The sequence below is a fragment of the Myiozetetes cayanensis genome, unplaced genomic scaffold (genome assembly GCF_022539395.1).
Source record: "Myiozetetes cayanensis isolate MyiCay16 unplaced genomic scaffold, myiCay2020 scf1, whole genome shotgun sequence".
Taxonomy (NCBI): domain Eukaryota; kingdom Metazoa; phylum Chordata; class Aves; order Passeriformes; family Tyrannidae; genus Myiozetetes; species Myiozetetes cayanensis.
This window is the reverse complement of record NW_026086604.1, coordinates 84,887,728-84,902,260: the sequence shown is the minus strand read 5'-3', so window position 1 is coordinate 84,902,260 and position 14,533 is coordinate 84,887,728. Positions and strand designations below refer to the sequence as shown.

Below are 14,533 nucleotides of genomic sequence, written 5' to 3'. Positions count from 1 at the left end.
GTAAAGTCCTGAGATAAAATAAAGCAAATGCTGATCTGACAGCCCAGGGTGGCTTAGCTTTGCCGTTCCTTTAAGGGACAGTTCCTTAAAGCGGCTAGTATAAGAGGGAAGGGCAGGGTTACTGTTGCCATTTTGTTTCAGAACATGAGATGAAAATGCAACAAACCCTCAACTCCATTTTTATGCTTCCTTGGAAGGAGGGAGAAGCTGACCCAAATTTTTATTGATAGCCTCACCCCTCACAGAACCCCAAGATACACAGCTTTTGCATGCAGTTCTTCCAACCTGGAAGGAACTGGGAGGCGTAAGAGGAGAGACTCTCCCCTGTTCCTGCTTTATCGATACCTGGGAAATTTCTGCCTCATGTAATTTAATTGTGAGCTTTGTCAGCATTTTTGTGAGTGAGCATTGGTAAGTTTTGCAGGGAGGGAGGCAAAGACATGCCCTACTTCATGGGGGGCAATGAGAACGATTTCTGAGCAAAATACATTTAATGTTTCACAGAGGCATCTCTGTAACTACATCCAGTGCTAAAGCCAGAGGGGTTTTACAGAAGTTACTCCAGAAGCCTTGTGAATTGAAAAGAGAATAACAATGACATTGCCATGGTACTTTAAGCCTGATTCATGATTGAACAGGGTATTCCAGCCTTTCAGCAGATTAGGGTTAGCAGAAGGCAGATGGTTTTGGGTTCAGCTATCCAGGGCTTTTCCATGAAAGGTTCCTTATCTTGCTATGTCCTCAGACATATTCCTTTCCTTCTGTTTCCTGAAGGACAGGACTAGGGACCTGACAGTGATAATGCCAACGGGAATGGAATCTACTCCTATTGCCCTTACTCCTGTCTCCAAATAGCTGCTGCCTAGAGCCCAGGCTGGGTGTCTTGGTTGGGGCAGGAGAGGGACAATGCTGGTGTCCAGGGAAGGTGCTGCCTGCAGGGCTCTGCCATTTGTTCTCAGCTGGCTGTTCTGCATTGTCTCTCTGCCTTAAAAGGCAACATGCAAAGCTGTTGTCTGAGCTTCTGTGAAAGGGGTCGCATTCAGCCCTCAGTTACTTGAATATTCAGACTCATTCACTGAGCACATCATTCCTGATCATAGTGTACTTAGTAGCAGGCCAAATTAGACACCATCAAAAGTGTACACAGCTCCACCAGCTGCTGTAAATGTGCACCTCTTTTTGCCAGGCATGAGTTTGTCTCTGTTGTTGTCAGTATAAAATGCAGAAATTAGCTAGTTTCTAACTGTCAGCACCTGGAAAGACAAGCTGAGAGCTGCAAATCTAGCTTTACCCTCCTGTCTCTCTCTTGCTGGTGAATAGTTAACGGTCCTCCTCTTGGCAGAGGATTCATGATTATGTGCCCAAGCATGTAGGTAAAAGGACGATGTCCAGTTCATTTTCATGTGGTTTCTTGTTATGTGAGAGGATTCCCACTGTGAAGATTCATGATATGATACAGTCATGTAGCTTATAGTGACTACAAGTGCCTTTGGCTATCCCAGTGCCACCCCACATTGGTCATTAGCTGAGCAAACTACTCCTAGCAGTGTTACGCTATAACCCTTTAGACAGCCCTAATTTGAAGGGAGTGAAGCTTTGCCCGTGCATGTTACAGATACCTACTGCTGCTTGCCTGTAACTCTATGCTGTAATTATATACTATAATGGTAAATATAGTTTTCGTAAGAAGACACTAATAGCAGTGGAGGTGTACTGAGAAGCTGAGTCTAGACACATACAGTAAACCCAAACCTTATTTAATACAGGCAATCCAAGCTCTCAGCTGAATGCAAGATCATTAACTGCCTCTCAGGCTCCTCAGCACTCAATACTGGTAGCATTTTGCAGACATTAATGTATTTAAGTGTCACAAAACCCCTGTGAATTTGCAGTTTAAAAATGGAGGGCTGAAAGAAGGGAGACAAGAGGCTGCAACTCTTGCAGGCCTACTGATTGCGCTGGTAAACTTGTGACAGCAAGGCCTAGACTTGCAGAAAGGCGATTCCAAAAGACAGATGGAACCAAACTCTCCTTGGGGAAACTCAGCTTTCCACCCCTATCAACTAGTTCTTACTGAGATTGCTTTTGCTGTGCACTGAAAGACCTGTAGCCCCTGTGAAAATGGCAGGTGGACAGAGAAGTGTCAGTCCATAAGTCTCTGCTCAGCCAGGGGGATGTAAGCCCCAAACAGATCCAGCATGCTCTTGTTATGTGGTGTTCATTCCCCAGAGATGAGGAGGATGTGGCCTCTAATGATGTTGATACCAGTACTGACTTTCTAATATATTGAATCCTTGCCCCCTTTGTTCATTTACATCTCTGCAGATTACCTGCGTGTTGTGGATATTTATATGTTCAAGGAGCCCCAGGAGATCAACAAGCAGCAGCACCACACTGACAAGTACTACAACCCCAAGCTGATAGTGCGTCGGGGACAGCCTTTCCAAATCCAGATTGACTTCAATCGACCTTATAGACCAGAGACAGACCAATTCTGGCTGGAGTTTTTAATGGGTAAGAGCCTGGCAAAGGCTGTGTCTTATCAGCAAAGGAAGGTTGGAGAGTCTATCATAAACAGGAACACAGCAGTACTTAGTGGCTGGGTCTTTTCCTGTTATGATTGATAAACCATAAAAACAGGCTTAACCATAGGCAAGGAAGTGTTTTTCCAAACAAGGTTTGAATCCTTTCTTGCAAAAGTCAGCAGAATTTCATGTAAGAGAAGAAGAAGTCATATTTGGGAGTTTCTGTTTAGTAAGAAGCTGTACTTTATTGATCTTTCAAAGTTGTATCTGGTTAATGACATACAGTGATGCTGAAAGGTAAGTGGAACAGGACACATCTCTTATTAGGGTTTAGGAGATGCAGGGAGGAGGATTCTGATGTTTGAGGTGGGAAAAGTATGAAGTGTGATGGCAAAATACTGATTACAAAAAGAAGGGAAATTATACAGCATGGAAGAATCTTGCAACTTTGCAGCCTGCATTTACAACCAACTTGGTAACAAGAGAGAAGGTTCAAAGACTTCAGCTTTGGACCAGAATCATAGAATCATTGAATCATTAAGATTGTAAAAGACCTCTAAGATCATTCAGTCCACGCATTAACCCAGCACCATCAAGTTCACCACTAAAGCATGTCCCCAAGTTCCACATCCACATGTATATTGAATTCTTCTAGGGGTGGTGATTCCACCACTTTCCTGGGCAGCCTATTCCAATGCCTGACAACCCTTTCAGTGAAGATATTTTCCTTAATATCCAATCTAAACCTCCCCTGGTACAATGTGAGACCATTTCCTCTTGTCCTATTTCTTGTGACCTGGGAGAAGAGACTAACCACCACCCAGCTTTTGGATAGTTGTAGAAAGTGATAAGCTCAGCTCCCCACTGAGCCTCCTTTTCTCCAGGCTAAACAACACCAGCTCACTCAGCCACTCCTTGTCAGATTTGTGCTCCAGCCCCTTCACAAGCTCTGTTGCTCCTCTCTGGACACACCCCAGCAACAAAATGTCTTTGTTGTAGTGAGGGGCCCAAAACTGAACACAGGGTGTGAGGCGCAGCCTCACCAGTGCTGAGAGACTTATTCAGGACGATATCAGAAACTTTCTTCATTAGTTGCAGAAAGAGAAAGAAAGCCTTTTCTGCTCACTGAGAGGTCTTCATCAGATACCTATATCCTAATGCACCTGTTGACTCATTGAAGTTACAGTACTAGAGAAGAGAATGACCTTACTAGAGAAGGGGAAAAACAAGTGACAGCGTGGGGCTTCCCGCTATGACCCAAAGATGGCCCCACCAAATGCTTGTCCCTACAACACAACTCTGGGAAACCCCCAGCTTCATCTAGAGTGATCTGGTAGTTTCTGTGTTAAGACTTCAATGTTTTCCTTATAAACTCTTTAAAGTAGGTTATAATTGATGTTTTAATTTACTTTCCTGTGAGAAGCAGCTCTGAAATTTGTAACGTTGATTTTTTTCCATCGTTGAAATATGATGATGTGGCCATTTATTAGATTTGTTGCTTTTTAAAGCTAGATGGGCGTTTATCTCTTAAACATATGTGCAGTGAAAATGTTACTGTCTGCACATTTTTTTCCATGGGTCTCTTCTTTCTAATTTAAATTAGGGTTGGGAGGCATGTTATGACAGTCCAGTGAATGATTGGCTGAACAGCCACAAGTGCCTTTAAAATTTAATATGCATAAATATCATTAGTTCTTTTGGGATTTAATTAAATTCAAGACTGTTCCCTTACTCTTTATATGTTTAAAACAAACAGCTGTATCAAGAAGAAGTGGAAAATGGAACATTTGTTTTTTATTGCACTTCGTGCAGTTTGCATTTGTTTTAATCAGATATTCTATATTGGAAGAAGAAAATTAACACTTCTTTTGACACTGCACAGTCCACTTAAGAGAACACATTCATTTATTTTTCTGATGCTCTTTCATAATACATTCATCCACTGTTTGTACCTTGAATCTCTAAGCATGGATAGAAGTCCCCACATCCAAGAAACAGTAGGAAGGGGTTAAATGCAGCCTGAGCCAGGGGAGACTCTGCAACAAATTCAGCTCTGAATGATTCCTTTAGGTCAGCCCTGAGTCTGTGGTGGAATTCCCCTCCCTGTTCTTCACTGTTGCTGTCCTTCCTGTGAAATGGGACCAGTGTCCATGTGTGATAGCTGACAACGGGCTGCAGGAAAGGGCTGCATATACAGGATAGTGTACAATGCTACTTTCCTCCCCTGCTTTTTAAGTGTTCACTTCTGTGAGCACCACTGCCCTCTTGCTACAAGGACTTTAGCTCACAAAGATTCAACTGGGAGATGTTCAGGCTCCTCTTCTAGGAACCGGTCAACACTCAGTGCTCCACAGATGTTTCTCTGTGAACATGTGGTGAAAACGCAGTGTATTTGTTCTCAGAGGCTAGCAACAGAAAGCAAAACAGAAACAGTCTAAAATGGGGAAGGAAAATTTAGATATTACGTGCTTGACTCTTGCTACTTCTCTTTTTAGTGGCAAGTCCAATGTTTCATGCTGAGAAGGAGATTTGTCATACTCAGCAAAGAGCACTGAGTGCTGAAGGTCTTAGTGCTGTGCTCTCAAACCTTTTGTCATGGGTTTTGAACATCTATTTTTTTTCTGTTTGTCTTACTAAAGTGTAAACCTTCACCTCTCCTACTGCCAGCAGCCTAAACACCAGAGCCCAGTCTAAAAGCTTTTGCCCAGGCTGTCCGTGAGCAGGGAAGAGAGGCAGGCACCTCCAAGTGGAGTTCAATCCCGCTGTCTTAAAATGGGATGAACTCTCTTCTGGATTTTTTTTGCTTCCTCTATTGACTCTCTCCCATAGACTAGGCTCTGACTTTAAGAACACTAAAGTCAGGGGAGGTGAATCCTGCCATTCAGTATTGTCAGGCAGAAGCTACCCCTAGGGAGTGGCTCAGACAACAGCTGTACAGCAGAGGCAGCTTGAGCTCAGAGAAGGTTTTTGTGCTGAAAGGAGTATACCTCCTAGGAGAGTGCTGAGTTTAAGAGATTAAAGTGATGGACACACAGAAATATTGCCAGGTTGTTGTAAAATGACCTTTCCAAGGAGCTCTCTGTGTGTCTGAGCAGTAGATTTCAAATAGTGCAGCAGAACTGTAGAATAGAATAACCTACATTGGAGTGGCCTCTCAAGAGGCCAAGGTCTCATCCCTAGACCTTGCTCAAAGCAGGTCAAGCTTGATCCAGTGTTTTTGGGCCTTGCCCTAGGGCCAGGTTTTCAGCATCTCCAAGGATGAGGATGTTACCCCAGGAAATGTGGACCAGGCTGTCCAGAACTGCAGAATATTATGAGTGATTCAAGGTTCTACTCTCATAAGGCACAAAGGTACTCTGTGGGGGTGGCTGGCCTTGGTTCCCAGGGAATTCAGTTGGATCTGAAAGTCCAAAGTCCATTTTTGCAGGGCTTTTCCTACAGTGGGGGCTGTTTATACAACAGTGCTGTATGAAGCTATTCAGAAATGATTAGTTCCCAGCCCTGGGAAATTTCCTAACATTGACATTAATCCATCACAGAATTTTTATCCATTAAATACTAATTTTGCTCCTGAAAAATGTGACAATGGTAATGAATTGATCCTGTGTGTGTGGGCAGAACTATTCTATTTCCATTATACCCTAAAATTTACTCTTCCCTTGCTTTTTTTTTGCTCCTATTTTTGCTTCTTTTGCATCATTAAGATGATGATTAATGAAGCAAGCAAAGCAAGTAGAGACTGCTTAATTCTTCTAACTGATAATGAATCAAGGGTACCTGGGACAAATGCTTCTTGAATCATGTGAAACTAGATCTGAAACACTCACAGAACAACCTTTAATAACAATCTTTTTTAATCCACAGTCCATTTAAACACCATTCACACAGAGGTTAGAATTCATGGGTTAAATTGTATAAGCAAATATATATATGTATGTAAACATATAAATAACTCACCCCAATCTCTTGAAAGTCACTTTTACAGATATTCTTCTGTGATGGTTCCTTATGACTAAAGTTCTTCTTGCTTTAACAGACTGTTTTGTGTAGAGTCATCATTGGTGCAATTGACTGAAATGCTAACGTGAATTATTATAATTCAGTTTTGCACATAATCCTTCATTAAATTAGGACCATACTTGCCTGCCAAAGTATGGAAAACAATAAATGTGCCAAAAAATCCACATGGAAAAATATCCACTTATAAAGAGTAATTGGATGTTGTTCCAGTTCTTGTGCTGGACCACAGCCCTACTGCAGAACCTATGGTTTTAGAGCTGCTCCATCACCACGTATTTCCTTCCTTGCAGCCCACTTCCTGTCTTTTACAAGAGGAAAGGTGAACATCACCACTTGGGTGATACTTGTTTTATTGGTCTGGGATTGAGATGAAAGAGCCACAAGAGAAGTGTAGTTGCTGTGCTTACATCTAGTTCCCCCCAGTGGGAATAATTTCAGTTTACTTGGAACCCCAGTGAGCCCTGAGGAACCTATGGACCCCTTCACCAATTTTGGTCTCTCCTGACTACTGCCTTCATGGTGATGGGAACACTTTGTGCTCCTCTTAGCTTTCCCCCGTGCAGGCTTAGCCTGGGTGAGCATGACTCCCGCACCTGGGGCAGCCAGTTTGTCATGAGTGCTGCAGAGTTTCCACCAGCACTGCTGCACTGGCAGGGATTTCTCTGAAAAGCAGATGTATTATTAGATGGGCTTATACAGCCTTCACTCTTGCTTTTAGTAGTAGTTTCCAGTACGTGGCTGTAAATCTTTGAGGGGCTGATGAGTTTATAGAGTGCATCCTGACTCTAATGATATATTTCCCCACATCCTCATAAATTGTTGTCTATCTGGATTTCCCTTAAATGGCTTCATAAATCTGTATATATTGGTCTAGCCCTTAATATTATTATGGACATTTTATTCATTGACATACTTCTGGAACAATCATAAATTCCAGTCCCCCAGGCTACTATCACCTTTCTACATGTGTGCATGTGTGGACACCCACACACCCATCCATATGCTCTCATCAGGCTTCTATAAATCATTGGCTTTTGGCCTGAGATGAGAGCAGAGACTTACTGCTCCTTTTTCCAAAGTCTTCTTAGGCCTGCTCCAGAAGGATAGTTATAAACACATAAAAGCAGCTAAGAACACAAAGATTTTAGAATGGTCTTGGAGCATGGCTTATTTAGGTGACACCAAATTCCCACTTGTGGTCAGAAGGATAGCTGAGTTCAACTAAATAACCAGGGGTCAAATTCAAGATACACACACCAGAATCAATGGAACTCTTCATATTGTCCTACAGTGTCCACAGCCTTTCCCTGTTTTCACAGCAGAGTTGTGCCAAGTGTTATTCCAAGGTTACCGAGGTTTTAATGATTTTGTCAGGTAGTAATTCCACCTTAGTGGAAAGTATTGCTACCCCTGCTGTCACCTGTCCTCCTCAGCAGCTCTGAGGCAGGGCACGTGGTAGTGAAGGGGCTGAAACATGAGATGATTCCCAGCACCTGGGATGGGATTTTGAGCTGAGTTCTGCCTCTGGGTGAAAATTACTCTTTGGAAAATTTTGGATCCTGACTTTTTTATGAACCTTCTTAGCACCACACAGGAGCAACTAACTGGTGCAGGAGTTGGTACTTAACACTGAGAGTTTAATGAATCGCTAGATCTCTGTTTCACAAAGAACCACAAAAACATTGAACAGAGATACAGAAACGCTTGATGGTCTAAACTTGATGTCCCATTTTGTGGGAGAAAAAAATAATTTATTACCAGTGGAACACATTTCCTAGAGATTGACTCTAGGCAGATAAGAGACCTATTTGCCAGCTCTTAGCAAGTAACAAACCTAAACACTTTCTGAACAAAGGCATTGGGGTATTTTTTTCCTCCTCTCTGGAATTCACAGTCAAACCCCAGAGGAGCAGAGAGGAGGGAATCCCTCAGTGCTCTATGAATGCAGTATTTCATGCCAAGCAATCTTCATCTTTATTATGCTCCCTTTTGCACTGCTGCAGCAGCATCAAGTGGCACATAAAATCAAGCTGTATTTTTTAATTGTTTTAATAGCTAAGGTACATGACTCCAATGTCTGTTCTACAACTGTAAAGCACTAGAAATATCCATTCCTGGGACAGAATGACCAGATGTTAAGGATTTCTAACTGGAGCTGTGAGCAAAACTTATTCCAAGATGTTTGGGTTTCCTACATTTCCAAGTTTTTATATAGCACTTCTGAAGGCAATAGAATTTGAGAGTGGGAGGAACCCAGCCGGGATGTTAAAACAGTGACTTAGACACTACTGTTTTTTACAAAAAGATTGTTTCTTCTTCTTGTTTGTTTTGATTGTTTGGAATTTTATTAGAGCACCTCTCCTGTTTCTTTTTTCTTTATTTCACTTTTTGTTTCCTGTCATGGTTCCCATATACTAACACCCATCTCCAGGCTCCTTGCTACAATGAGTCTTACCTCTGCTACACAGCTATTGTACTGCTGGCTTCCAGCTCAAACTTATGTATCAAGCTGTCATCATTATTATAAATTCCAGGGCTGGCATTGAAATAGATTCTTTACCCTTTATATGAAAGAGTATATTGAAACAAAACAAACAAACCCACAGGAAAATTGTTAATTATTGTGTGCAATATATGTCCTAAAGGGAGACAGATTCCTTGACTCCTTGAAAAGCTAATCTTCTAAGGAGGGTTCTTAAAAAGACTACTGAGAAATAGTTTTGTTCATCTCCCTCTCTTCTGAGGTATCCCACTTCCATCAGAGAGAAGTGCTTGTGTTTTGATGGCTGAAGTTTCTGCGCCTGTCTCACCATCTCTCTATCGATGTAAATCCTTCTCTGGTGTGGCAATTTTACCCAAAATTTAACACAGCTCTGATAGGCCCAGAGCTGACATGCTAAGGGAGCTAAGGCATATGTTGAAAATAACTCACTTTGAATGCATGTATGTGACCACAGTTCTGTGTTTTAGACAGCACATTATTTTGCTGCTACATAAATAGACTTTGGCAAATTTTACAAACACAGCATTTTGTTCTTTGCCTCTGTAAAGAGTCTGCCTGTGGTAGGGAACATCCCATACATACCCACATCCACACAAGCTTCATTCATGGTCCCTTTTGCCATGTAGACCTTTACTCATGTGTTTTATTTATTTTATGAGCTCCTTCAATAGTGACAGCAGCTATTTTGCTCCTCTTTTCCTGGATACCTGGAAACCCCAGGAAGTGTAGAGCTGAGCTGAGCTGCAAGTGAAGTGAGAAGGAGCTTTAGGAGACCAACTTGGATAGCTACAGAAACCAAGGTGGTACAAGAAAGGGTAAGAAAGAAGTATCAAAAGAGTTGCAGACCCTGTGCACTGAGCATCAGGGGAAAGAGATTTGGTTGTGCTGTTAAACCTTCTGTACAAGAGAGGTTTCTGTAAAAATAATATCTTCTGGTGGTGTTGTGGCTCAGTACTTAGCACTGAAATGCAGAGAGTTGTAGGCCCAAGAAAGAGGGTCACTGTGAGTTCTCTCCTGTCCTCTTCTGCTTTGAAAACAGGACAGTCAGCAGCCCCCATATCAGCATGCTATCTTCTAAGCTGCAATAGGAGCCTACAAAAAAATTCAAACAGCACAGCAATCTCCATGCTTTCTGAGTTCTCAGGCTAGATTTTCCCATTTCCATGTGCTGTTACAGTGAGCAGACAGGGGCATCCCAACAGCGTGATGTCACACAACAACGTTGTCTGTCACAGAGCAATTGGCTGTGAAATGTCCTCATGTGAGGGCCAGGGCCTCCTACACCCAAAGCAAACGTGAGTACTAGGAAGTGAGGCAACCACAAAGAACTGGCTGTGGAACATAGTTCAGGCTGCCAACTCCTGGAGCAAACCAGAGCCGGAGAGATCCTGAGCCAGCTGATGCTGCTGGCAGAATGTCAGCACCCTCCTGTCAGCATAAAAAGAGTTTATCTTGTCTACAAGGCTCCTGGACCTGACATGCACCCAAACACCCTCCAACCTCTCTGTGGGTTGGGTTAGCACCAGATACCCTGCAGCATAGTCTGTCAGGCATTCACAGGTTTTTGGTAATGAGTCTTTGGATAACATCAAATCTTCTACCCTAGAGACTAAACCAGAGAATGAAATCACCACTCCATGTTATTCCTTCAGAGAAAGGGCCAACATTACAGATATCCCAACTATGAGCTGAAGTTGGCTCTACTTTTCCAGTGCAGCCAGAAATGTGTGCTCAAGCTGTAGATAAAACTCAAATGGCCAAGCCAGCCTGAGAGCCATCCTGCCTACAAAGTTGATTATAATATAGAGCTGAACCTACATAATGATTATTTTGCCAGCAACCTTAGCTTGTAATGCCAAAGTTACTCAGCTTTATAGCACTCTAGTGTCAAGACAGCAGATGTGTGTATATGAGACTAGTGTGGCTGATGCTGTCAGATGTCTAGATGAGAGTTTACAATTCAGCTCTGTAAGCTCATGTCAGAAGAAACAATTCTCTTACTCTTCCATTTGCAACCCTTATTCTTCCATTTGCCTTCTGGTTTTTCTTTCAGAAGAAGGGAACCTGTCCTCTCTTCAAAGAAAACATTGGAAATTGTTCACTGTGCTCTTGAAGGCTCTGCCCATCTTTCCAAGCTTCCTTGTGAGTTCAGGATTTATGCAACCATTAGCAAGCACCCATTTCTGATCATCTGTCAGAAGCAAACAGTGTTCTCTTGTGTTTACTATTTACAATATCTGCAAAGTATCCTAACTTCTAGGATATCCCTTCCCTAGCATCTCTCCTATGCTTGTAAGGATGCCGGCAATACCCCAGAGCACCTCCTCATGGGTGAGTGAGAGAGTACAGTGACCTCTTACTGTGTGGGAGCAGCTGTGTGAGGCTCTGGGGTGAAAGTACCTTGCATACTCCTCCACAGCAACTATAGGTGCTCCCTTGTCAAGCAACAGGTGTATGAGGGTGTCTTGTGGCTTTGCTTGTAAGAAGGACTTTTATTTGGAAGGGCAAATGTCGGTTTGCATGTTGAGGTTTCAGAAGAAGTGAGAATACCAGAGGCTCAGTATTTTGCTGAACAGGCTTATGAGGTGCCAGTGACAGTGAAACCTTGAAAAGGTTTCACGGCCTCTTTGAGATCCTATCTGGTTCATATATGCAGATTTAATGGGAAGTGATTCTGAAGCCTCCCCATGTACATGTGGTGTACACGGACAGGGTGGTGCAAAGCCACCACCACAGTGTGGCTTCTTCTGCTCCCCAGTAGGCTGCTGCACTGACATGGAACTTCCAGTGAAGATAACAATGCCAGTTCCTAACCATGTTAAAATAGTCATCTCTTCCCCCTCCCACCCTTCTGAAGGAGGTAAGGGAGGCATTTTTAAAAGTAGTACTTGTTAATGATTTTCAAGGATATCAGCCTTACTACTCGGTTTGCTCTCCTGCTTTGTTTGCCTGGACTGCTTTTTTTGGAAAAAGATTATGTCAAAACTAGAAGCAAAATATCAACTGTTGAGGCAAGCTGGGTCATACCCGGTTGCACTACAAAGAACAAGAATGTGTTCAGCTCTCAGATCACAATTGTTAGCAGGCATAAGACTCTCATCTCTGTTACCTCTGTAGGCTCTTCTCTCTATACTGGCATTCCTTTGATGGCTTCTGTTTGAAGTGTCCACTGCTCTATCTTCTAATGTATGTGCTCTCTTATTCTAGTCCTTTATTCTCCTGTAGGTCTTTTCCTTCCATTGCGTCTCTCACTGATCTGAATGAGTTTCATGTGTTACAGCATCCCTGGCCAGCAGGGCTATTTATCTGCACTGAATATCTGCAAAATGGAAATTCATGTGCTCTGAATAATCTCTTGGATGAAACACAGTAGCCCCAGATTTCTCAGAAACACAAATGTCGTGACAGCTTGCAAGCTTCAGATTCAAAGCTGGAGTTGTCCTTTCCCAAATGTAGCAGTGTTCAGATATGGGATTGTCTCTACAGCAGCAGTATAAAAATAAGCAAGCAAGAAAATCAACGCCCTTGTAAGTTTAATTTTGAAGTTTTTAAATAGTAGGAATGAAAAATATAGAAGTCTATCCCTCTGTCTGCCATCATTGCTTTTCATTTACCCTATTTTTGAATGAGATAGTCTTACTTTCAGCCTAAAATATGAAATGAAGAATAGATTTGAGAATGAGATAAGGAACTCAGCCTTCTCACAAGTGTCTCTCTGTCTATGCTGTTGGTTGGCTTCCAGACACAGTTTGGCTCTACCTCAGTCTCAAAGGGTGGAGTCTCACACAACTTTGAATCCTGGCAGTGTACATGTTTACATGTAGCCTATCCATCTAGCTGCTTTTTATAATTGACAGAGTAAAATAGGCTTCTCTAGGGTGTGTGTTGTCTTACTGTGAGGTAGACTATCACATGTGTTACTTTGAAGGTCAGTCATACTTTGGGATCCATTTGTAGCAGAGAAATTTTGGCAATAAAGCATGGATGTGGTGATTTATATTCTGGGCATCCAGAGATGATTTCCACTATGTCCATGAGGAGTGGGTGGTTGGGTGGAACTAAGTGCTGGGTGTCCAGGTGGACTCATTTGTGTTTGTATGGACTTCATGAAAGAGTGCTTGGTCTCTGCTTGTCAGCGCAGTAATGCAGTGAGAACACGGTTTTACTCTGCTAAAGAACCCCAAAGTGGATGTCTGTGCCCCATAGGGCACTTTCATGCTAGTGACAAGGGTGGTGGGTGCATCTGAACTGGGCAAGAGGCTCTTATCTAAACTCTTAAACTTACCAACAGTCTAGCTGACACCAAGCTGCTGGAGGGCAGTTTGCTGCACTAGTATAAACAGTGGTGAGCAAGAAAGGCCTGGGATAACCCCAGCTCATGCTGCCAGGGCTACCTCTTGACAGTGCTTGAACCAGTAAGAGTGAAGTTTGCTGGAGTGAGATGGGTGGGTGTGTCTGCACAGCCTGCCTGTGGGGAGGTGTTGTGTGTGCTCGTGTGGCTGTACTGCCAAGTGACCAAGCACTGTGTTAGGCGATGAGGGAGGTAGGTGATTTCTGCCCACACAAACTTGCCAACTCCACTGAAAATAAGACAAAGGGACAAATGACTGCTAGGAAGTTTTGGAAAAACTGTTAAAACAAGGCAAACCTCTTCACTTCTCTCTCCAGGTCGCTACCCACAGCAAAACAAAGGCACCTACATCCCAATCATAGTAGGTAATGTGCTGAAACCGGGTGAGTGGGGAGCCAAGATTACTCACAGGGAGAACAACTCCATTCGCCTGTCCATCATGTCCTCTGCCACCTGCATCATTGGGAAGTTCCGCCTGTATGTTGCTGTCTGGACTCCCTTTGCCATCCTTCGGACACGCAGAAACCCAGCAACTGACACGTATATCCTGTTCAATCCCTGGTGCCAGAGTAAGTACCTTACCAAAGGTTCACACTTTTTGCTGCTGAGCTCATCAGGTTTTGGGAGGGGCTGGTCCAGGAAGGACAGCTTGGTACTAAGGAGTTTGGAGACATGCCAGTTTGGGTCTGGAAATTTTACATAAACTCTGCCAAGAGTCAAATCTTTCAGGCTGGAGAATAGCCCTGTGTGAGCAGGGCTCCATGCTGGAGACCAAAGCCTGTGCTGTATTTGCACTCTGCAGTTTTATGAGGCCAAGCCTGTGTTTACCAGTTTGGGCTCTGTTTCTCTTAGCAAACATACCACAAGGCTTCACTCTGACTTGAATAGGCAACAGCATGAGCCTTCTGCCTGCCTGTGTGTGCTTTAAACTGACAAGTCAATAGGGGCATGTCTTTTTTGAGGATTTGGTGTAGGGCAAGATGTGGCAGCCTCCCGTACTTTGTTGACTTACATCATAGATTGTCACACGTAGGACTGAACATCTGCAGCCAAACTGCAGGAATTCAGTGGGCGCTGCTGCTCCTGCACGGGCTGGGTGGAGTCTACTTGCTGTGGCATCACTGGTAGTACCTT

General features: G+C 43.2%; 1 protein-coding gene across 2 annotated transcripts in view; it reads left to right on the top strand.

Moving 5' to 3' along the window:
- Positions 1–14,533, top strand: part of F13A1 (coagulation factor XIII A chain) — a 60,417-nt gene that overhangs the window by 4,994 nt on the left and 40,890 nt on the right. For both annotated transcript variants that reach the window (XM_050323142.1, XM_050323151.1), the window contains exons 3-4: positions 2,326–2,514; positions 13,717–13,968. In XM_050323142.1, the coding sequence (XP_050179099.1) occupies positions 2,326–2,514; positions 13,717–13,968 (441 nt within the window). The remainder of the gene's footprint in view (positions 1–2,325; positions 2,515–13,716; positions 13,969–14,533) is intronic.